Genomic DNA, 9,734 nt, shown 5'->3' with positions numbered 1-9,734 from the left:
TCTTTAGCACCTGTTTTCATCCAAAATATGCAAATGCAGAAATACAACACCCTAAATGGTCTAAAAGTTAATTCCGACAGTTAATGACCTAAAAATGCTAAGTTAGAGGTATGAACAATGCAAAATATGGACAAAAAAGGATGCTAAAAACATNGCATTGGTAAACGCTCTAGATCTAATTTCAACCTCTCAGTCTGTTGATAGCATTAAGAACACCAATTTAGAAGGAAATCTATCAATCATTTACAATCAAACTAAGGCATCCTAACCGATCAAGAACACAAAATCATCTATCCCATCCCTAGAAACTTTACTACACTACTCGGACATGATAACAAGAAATAAAGCAACAAAAATGAATGAAAATTGCATTGTATTAAAGGATAGAGTAAAGTAGAAAGAGTACAAGATAGAAATCTAAGAAAACTACAAAATAAAAATGCAAAACAAAAAGGAAAATGTTTGAGTCGCTCAGTTCTCTCACATAAGCTCTCGCTCTCTGGTTTGAGGGTCTGCGGCGTGCTCGTTTGAGAGCTAGGAGAGGAGGGGGTTTATATATGGAAACCCTTTTGACCTAGCTTCCCAGACTTGCCCGATGGTCTATTCGATGGGGTACACGAGGGTGTAGTCGGGTTACTCCTCGGGTGGATCTTTGGGTTGCTCTTCATGCTCTTGGATCCTCCTCGATCGTGTTGGGGTTCGGACTTGTTCTTGCAGCTCGATGGCTCCTTCGGGTACATGCTTGAGTTGTCCTTGTTTTTTCCCATTTTTGGCTCTTTAGCACCTGTTTTCATCCAAAATATGCAAATGCAGAAATACAACACCCTAAATGGTCTAAAAGTTAATTCCGACAGTTAATGACCTAAAAATGCTAAGTTAGAGGTATGAACAATGCAAAATATGGACAAAAAAGGATGCTAAAAACATATAAATTAGAGAGTTATCACAAGTTGAAAGCTTGGCTGGGAAAAGATATGTCTTTGTATTAGTGGATGATTTTTCAAGATACACATGGGTTAGGTTTCATCGTGAGAAATCTGATACATCAGACAGTTTCAGAATATGGGCGTTGCAATTGATAAATGAGAGAGGACGAATCAAGAGAATACGAAATGATCATCGTAGAGAATTTCAAAATGAGACTATGAAGGTTTTTTGTGAAGATCATGGAATTTCTCATCAGTTTTCAACACCTAGAACTCCACAACAAAATGGGGTGGTAGAGAGGAAAAACAAAACAGTTCAAGAAATGGCTAGAGCAATGATACATGGAAATCAAGTTTCAGAAAGATTTTGGGCTGAAGCACTAAACACAGCTTGCTACATTATAAATAGAGTTTATGTGAGAAGCGATTCATTGAAGACTCCTTATGAGATGTGGAAGGGGAAGACACCAAATCTGAGTTATTTTCATGTGTTTGGGTGCAAGTGCTACATCCTCAATGATAAAGATTATCTTGGAAAGTTTGATTCTAAGAGTGATGAAGGAATATTTTTGGGATATTCAGAGAGTAGTACAACTTTAAGAATTTACAACAAGAGGACATGTGCAATTATGGAATCAGTCAATGTGGTGTTTGATGACAATTCACTTAGAAAATGGAGTGAAGAAAGTTCTGAGAGTGATACAAAACAAGATGATTTTAGCAAAACAGAGGAAAAAGACTCGGTTGTTAAGAAAACAACATCAGATCAGAAAATCGTTCAGGACTGGGTACAACAAGTTCATCGAAATCACTCAGCAGCATATATCATTGGAGATATTAATGATGGGTTGAAGACCACATGCATACAGATTGATTTAAAGAAAATGGCTAGTAATATGGCTATATGGGAGACAGTTCAATGTGAGTGTTTTGTATCAGCAATTGAGCCAGGAAATCATGTTGAAGCTCTTGATGATGATTTCTGGATTATAGCTATGGAGGAAGAACTTGAACAATTTGTAAGAAACGATGTAAGGGAGTTAGTTCCACGACCAAAAGGAGTAAACGTTATAGGAAAATAATGGAATTTTAAAAATAAATCTGATGAACATGGTGTTGAAGTACGCAATAAGGAAAGGTTGGTGGCGCAATGGTATACTCAGATCGAAGGTGTTGATTTTGAAGAGACATTTGCTCTAGTAGCAAGGTTGGAATCCATTATACTGTTTCTTGAGATGTCATGCATACTAAATTTCAAAGTGTATCAAATGGATGTAAAAGAAGAGGTTTATGTGGAACAATCTAAAGGATTTTTATGGATTATTGTCATCGGGTTCAGAAGACCGACCGGTTCAGGTTACGAACTGGGCTGTCGCTGTTACAGGGCCGAGATTGGGCCGTGAAGGACTTTCGGATGTGGACCAGAACCAAGTCGGTTGGTTTGTGTTTCTTTATAAGGAAGAAAGGCAAGTTTCCAAAAAGGAGGAGTTGCAACCCTTAAACCTAATTGGAATAAGGCGGCTTCAAGGTTATATATAAAGAGAGGCAAGGGTTCACAATTGAAAGCAAGAGAGAAAAATCACCAATATAGAAGCAAGGGAGAGACAAGTTACAGAGAGAGAGTTTTCGGGTTAAGAGAGCCTCTTGGTAATCTATTGTCTTTAAGTGCTTCGGGTTAGATAGGTTTCTTATTGTTCTTGTTATTGTTCTCTGGGTTGTTCTTACACTAAGAAGCATAGATGAATAAGCTTCAGGGTCGTGTTTCTGTCTAGGGTACCATAAGAGAGAAACAGAGAGAGTGTTAGATTGAAAGACAAGAGAGAATTGTACTGAAACTTATACGTGGATTTCTTTAGTGTATATTTGCAAGGGTCGGTCCTTGCACGAGACGTACTCTCCGGTTTGTAGGGGAACTCGTTAAATTCTGGTGTTGATTAGTTCTTGTTTCCGTACTCATACAGATATAGACTAATCGGGTGAAAACACTTACAAGTGGTATCAGAGCTTATAAGTGGTATCAAAGCTTGACAAGTGGTATCAGAGCTTATAAGTGGTATCAAAGCTTGACAAGTGGTATCAGAGCTTATAAGTGGTATCAAAGCTTGACAAGTGGTATCAGAGCACCAAGGTTAAGCAGAAGGCGATCTTCAGGTTCTGCGGGTGATTGCACTAAAGGAAATCAACTAGAAAAGGAGGATCATGAAACAGTCATGGAATCAAACACGCAAAAGTTTGAGGTTGCAAAGTTCGACGGTAAAGGAGACTTTGGACTGTGTAAATTCAAGATCCGATGTCAACTGGAGTTACAGGGGTTAGAGCACACTCTCAAGGAACCAGAGACCGTTACCACGACAGAACATACCAGTTCGTCTAAAGCTCCTGCAGAAGGTGGCAAGGCAATAGCAGGAGTGAAGAGTGGAACGAAGAAGGTTGAGTTTGATCCAGCTAAAGACATGAGATTAGGCGATGTGCCACTGCGTAAGGTCATGAATGAACTCACGGCTTTGGGAGTTTGGAAGGCCTTGGAAAGGGATTATCAATCAAAATCCCTACCTAACCGCATCTACTTGAAACAGAGGTTTTCATGTTTCAATTTTGAAGAATAGAAGAGTATAGAAGACAACTTGGATGTGTTTCTTAAACTGGTGGATGACTTGGCCAGTTTAAACATCAACATCTCTAATGAAGATCATGCTATTCATATTTTGTCTGCTCTACGAGAGCCATATGAATCTCTAAGGGACACTCTTAGGTATGGAGCCAATAAAACACAATCCTTAACCATTGATGATGTTACAAGCGCTGCTTACTCTAAGGAAATTGAGCTAAAGTAGAAAGTCAAGTCAAAGGCAAACTCAGAAGGTCTGTTTGTGAGCAGAGGGAGGTCTGAGAACAGGAACAGTGGTCAAGGAGGCAGCAGGTCAAAGAGTAAGGATAAGAGATCAAAGTCAAGATAGAAGAATCAGCCTAAGGCAAGAGAATGCTGGGTTTGCGGGAAGGAAGGTCACTTTAAAGTAGATTGTCCAGAAAGGAAAACTACTAGTGCTGCAAACGTTGCTCAGGAAAAGGAGCAGCCTATGGTCCTAACAGCAAGCCCACAAAACACAAGAGATAAGTGGGTTATGGATTATGGTTGTACTTTCCACATTACACCAGAGAAAGACGCTTTGTTTGATCTCAAGCAGATTGATGGAGGGAAGGTCTTGATGGGTAACAACACTTACAGTGAAGTGAAAGGAATTGGCAAGCTGAAGATACTAAACCCGGATGGTTCTATTGTAACACTTACAGAGGTAAGATACATGCCTACGATGGACAGAAATCTTATCTCCTTGCACGAGACGTACTCTCCGGTTTGGAGGGGAACTCGTTAAATTCTGGTGTTGATTAGTTCTTGTTTTCGCACTCATACGGAGTTAGACTAATCGGGTGAAAACACTTACAAGTGGTACCAAAGCTTATAATGGACTTAGTCTAGGACATAATGGACCGTAAATTGTTTTAAGGGTTTTGTGGTTTTTAGGTTGTTAAAAAAAAAGGGAAGGAAGGACTTTGGAATTCTCGAAGATCAAAAAAAAACAACAAAAACAAAAATCAGAGGAAAAGCTTAGGAATCGTCGATCATGGTGAGAGCTACTCGTAGAGGACCTATTGGAGGAAGATGGATTACACGTGAATTCCGATTAGACGGGGATGAAAATCGGCCACAACTTGTTGATGAACAGAGTGACACTGAAGTTGGGACGGATCTTGTTCTGTTCGAAGGAGACAAAGAATCAACTGAAGAGAAAAGGAGTAGATCTGATGGTGATGCGACCGAGAAATAAATTGAAGAAGCAACAAAATCTGAAGCATCTTCAGAAGGAAAAAACGCCGAATCCAAAGAAAGCAAAGGAGACAAGGGAGAAAACGAACAAGAAATTTCATCTTCTGAAAATAAAATCTATTCAACCGAAGTCTCTATTCAAAAGCATATGGATCGAGTTGTTGTTCAAACTATCACAGATGTTGTTCAGACTATCACAGATGTTGTTCATCGCATTATTCAAAATCATCCCTTGTCAAAGATGATTTAAGCTCTGTTTTTAACATGTGTTCTCAAGCTGGGGGAGATGGTGTGAGTTTCTAGGGGAGTTTATATTTTTCATTGGAAGTTCCGATTGTAGGATTTTGGGGGAGCTTTCTTTCTTTTTCATTGGAAGTTCTGATTGTAGGATTTTTGGGGGAGCTTTCTTTGACATTTCAATTTTCGGTTATAGGTTTTTGGGGGAGCTTTAAAACACAACTTTGTTGTTTATTTTGATTTGACATTACAAATTTCGGTTGTAGGTTTTTGGGGGAGCTTTAAAACACATCGCATGGAGTTCGCTCCCAGAAATATAGCTATGGAGGCTGATTACGTCAACTAGTCCCCTGTGTTCCTCGAATGGATCTCTTAGTTGTTGAGAGGGTTGCTAATTAATTAGAAAAAGGGGGAGAGTCCCCGGTCGTTGATTGTATCTCTAAACTTTTCACCCCTTTCTGATGTTAATAACTAGAATTAAAAAAGGGAAATGTTAATGCATCCGGAAATAAACGATTAATCTCTATTAATAAACCTGCTAACGAACCGATTATCTTGTTTAGTGAAGATCTTGTGTATATGGGAACTCTTTCATTTGCTTAAATGTTTGTTATGGATGTATGGGATCTTTTTGAATTATACAAACAGGTGCTTGAGAGACACAATGTTAAAAAGGGGGAGACTGATGATGCAAACCTATGATACAGTCGTTTTCCTAGGTGCAAGTAGGACAAGAAGTAATACAAGCAAAACACTGGAGAACCAGAATATGGAAATAAGTCATGACGGTTAAAGTACTAATCGATAAGGAAGATTACAAGAGCTGGAAGCTTGGATAAAAGTCTAGAAGCTTGAAGTTTGTAAAGAAACTTAGAGAAGCTTGGAAAAAGGAAATTTAGAGAAAATGGACAATTTCCTATTCCTCAAAGAACAATGAAATTGTCAATTCCTATTAGCATTAGAATAGGAAAAAAGCATGTTGTATGGCACACCCTGTTTAGTATAAATAGGGGACATTGGCCTCAGGGTAGAGGCAGAGATTTAGAGTTTAAGAATTCCTAACAATTGAATCTTAAGCTTAAGAAAAATAGCTTAGAGGTTCAAAGAGGGCTGAGGGGTTTTTGAGAGAGGTGCTTGATCAAGTTTGTGATCTAAGAACTTGAGATTGAGAGAATAGAAAGTAGTTTTAAAAGAAAGAGTTGTAAAACATATTTTCTATTAATTAAAAGAGTTTTTGAGAAAACCCCTATTTTAATTGTTGATTTAGTTTCTGTACCAATAGCTCTTACACTTTCAAGTTTTACAAAGTTTTTCCTTAACTCTATTTTCTAACTCTCTCTCAAGTTCTTAGATCAAAACTTTGATCTAAGAAGCTTACAAAACCGTAAGAAGCTTACAAAACCGTTTAGCCTTTTTTGAATCTTCAAGCTATTCTTTCTTAAAACTTAAGATTCAACTGCTAGGATTTCTAATCTATGAAGTGCTGCCAATCTCTTAAGACCCATTACCCTATTTATACTTATTGGATTCAGCCATACAACAGGCTAATTCCCAATTCTAAATAAACTATGAATTGTTAATTTTCTTTTCCTTAAAAAATTAGAAAATTAACAATCTTTGTAAAACTTCCTTTTATCTCCACAATAGGAAAAACTTTATGCTTCGAGAATTTTCTTTTTGTAACTCATGTCTTTGCTTGACCGCCTGAATAGATTTCCTTTTACACTTCTTGAACTCTGACCTGCTGATCCATCTCTTGAACTACCATAGTCTTTAGTACATCACATATGTCAATAGATGTATCTTCAGATTAAAGGAGGTTGTTGGTGGGATACAATCCAAGTCCCACATCGGAAGTTTGAAGGGACTATCATTAATATACAATCCACTAATTGCCAATTGATTTTTAGTTGGAAACCCAAGATAAGCTTAAATTTAATATGGTATCAGAGCCCAAAGTTCAAGTTCTGGTGGATCTAGAAAAGTGGATACGAACATGCCTCTTGTTAACCCAAGAAGGGATTTTATTATCGGTCCAAGTGGGATCGGTTCGAGTTGGAGTTATCATCTCGAGGAGACGTGTTAAGATCCCACATGTGGTCCTTGGCTTGTAGGGGAGATTGTTGGGATACAATCCAAGTCCCACATTGGAAGTTTGAAGGGACTATCTTTAATATATAAAAGGTTAGGGCTAATCCACTAATTGCCAATTGATTTTTAATTGGAAACCCAAGATAAACCCAAATTTATCAGTTGTGTTATTAAGTGGAAAATTGATCTGTAAATTTTTAATCAAAATTAAAACCAGAGGTTGACAATTATGTCGATTTTTAAAAACATATATATTTGACTAAAATAAATAACATACCACCGAAACCTAGTGGTATCAAAATGGGTCAAGTTTCATGAATTAATCCAACTAATGAATCCTAATGAGTTAACAAAATTTATCCTAATGAATTCATGAATAAAAGGGTTAGTGGATCAAATGGTTTAATGGATCAAATAAGTTGAGTTGTAATGGGTAATGGGTTAATCATTAAATCCATCAATTCTTCTTTAATTGAATTAAATTAACTAAAATATGATCAAATAAGTATCAAAGTCATCTCCTTCCTAGCAATATCCAAGCTCTAAAATCTGTTTGTAAGAGACGAGTATTAACGGGAAGGTGTAGGACGTTAACAAACCGTTAAGATATTTTATTATTATTTGTTTAGTTTTAATTTTTTTTTATTTGATTTTAGTTTTTATTTATCACTAAAATGTAAAAACATTACTTGACATATACTTATCTATACTATTAAAGCAGAAGTACTCCCTAGAGTGAAAATGGACCATGACTTGGTTTTGGTAGGTTTTTCATTAAAAATGATTAGAGAATCACAAAATTTAATCTAATTAACCTATAGTTTCGTTTTTGACAAATGACGAAAATGCCCTCAGTGGATCACTTTAAAAAAAACGGGTCGGGACGCGGATCCTTAAAAAAACCGAGAATAGAAAGAAAATAACCAGCGGATCTGTTTGTACTCGAGAATAATATTTTTCGGATCCAGTCTATTATTTCATTCAAGAATAGTTAATTAAGATCCCAAACAAACCCATTCGTTATAGGCAAACACTCTGATTTCATAAATTTTAATACCGAAAAATTTGAATATTTACTTAATTACCGAAACATATCATAACAAATTTCCTTTTAAAATCTTATAAAACGAATATTCATGTTACCAGATTTTGTTTAATTCCTTGATTTCCGAGGTTACAATTATGAACTAATCTTTTACGATCAAATTTTCAAAGGAATATTCGTTTAAAAGGAAAAACGAATCAAGCAAGTAAATATATTTTGCGTATATTCCTGATGTCAAATCTTAACTTATAAGTGATAACCTAAATCAAAGAATTTCACTATAAATATATTGAGAACTTTCTATTGGATTATTATACTAAAATAATACATTTTTACTTCGTTACACCAAATGATGGCTCTACCCCTTTCTTACACTCCTTTGAAAGATCTAAAACCATACAAAAACGCTTGGCGTATTCAAGTCAAAATTCTCCACAGTTGGAAAATGAATACCGCTAAACTTGGTGAATCACTCGAACTAATTCTGGCTGACGAAACAGTATGTATTTTAAATATCAATTTATTATTCTTTTGCTAATAGATTAATATCAATTCATTCTAAGAGTATTTTTTTGTTTTATATAGGGTGACAAAATAGGAGCTTCTGTCAGAAAGGATCATATCAATAAGTTTGAATCTGAATTGAAGCCGGGATCTTGGAAAGTTATATCAACTTTTGGTTTGAATCTCTGTACAGCCTACTTGCGTCCTTCTCTTATAAAGTATAAGATCAGTACCAGATATGGTACCACAATTTTTCCTTCTGAAAATGTATCTGATGATCATTACTTATCATTCACATCGTTTGATAGTATACTTGCTGGAAATCTTGACAAAAATCTCCTGCTAGGTAATTTCATAATACATATATTTTGTTACTAATATAGAAGGATGATTTTATTAATAGTTGTATTATTTATATTTACAGACGTTATTGGTCAAGTAGTCAGTTCTGGAGGTTTAGAAGAAATCACAAGTCGTAACAACATTACCAGGAAGAAAATTGAGTTTGAGATAAGAGACACTGAGTAATATTATAAATCTAAATATACATTTTTAGATTTCCTTTGTTCATAACAAAAAAATATATATATATTTTCATGCTTATACGTTATACTATTTAAAATCTAAGAGATATAGATTTTCATGCTTATACGTTATACTATTTTAATATAATCTATGTTTGTTACAATTCTTATTTAGGGATAAACGATTATCATGTACTCTATGGGAAACCTATGCTGAAGCTTTAGATCGTGCTATCAATGATTCAAGTGATGGAATGGTTATGTGTTTCCTACGCTTTGTTAAACAAAATAGCTATAAAGGTAACAGTACGCATAATATTTATACATTTAATTTGTAGGGCACATAATATTTACCAAAAGCTATTTTTATATTAACTACTGTATCATATTTATATTTTATTTCAGAAAAACGATACATTGAGAATGTTTTTGATTCTTCTATCTTGATGATCAATCCTCAGTTACCAGAGATGGAGGCTTTTCAAAACATGTAAATTCAAATAGCATTAAAATTATTAATCAACAATATGTTTCATTATGATTTACTATTCCTCTTTTTCATTTTAGTCTTCCTGCGGATC

General features: G+C 35.5%; 1 protein-coding gene across 1 annotated transcript in view; it reads left to right on the top strand.

The window, feature by feature from the left end:
- LOC104733919 (F-box/kelch-repeat protein At3g27150-like) overlaps positions 4,049-9,734 on the top strand; it is a 13,811-nt gene continuing 8,125 nt past the window's right edge. Inside the window, exons 1-5 of the mRNA XM_019233664.1 lie at positions 4,049-4,219; positions 8,711-8,975; positions 9,054-9,153; positions 9,329-9,453; positions 9,559-9,643. Of these exons, the coding sequence (XP_019089209.1) occupies positions 4,049-4,219; positions 8,711-8,975; positions 9,054-9,153; positions 9,329-9,453; positions 9,559-9,643 (746 nt within the window). The remainder of the gene's footprint in view (positions 4,220-8,710; positions 8,976-9,053; positions 9,154-9,328; positions 9,454-9,558; positions 9,644-9,734) is intronic.

Source organism: Camelina sativa, chromosome 12, assembly GCF_000633955.1.
Source record: "Camelina sativa cultivar DH55 chromosome 12, Cs, whole genome shotgun sequence".
NCBI lineage: Eukaryota > Viridiplantae > Streptophyta > Magnoliopsida > Brassicales > Brassicaceae > Camelina > Camelina sativa.
Note: the sequence above shows the minus strand (reverse complement) of the source record. Positions and strands in the feature narration are given on the sequence as shown.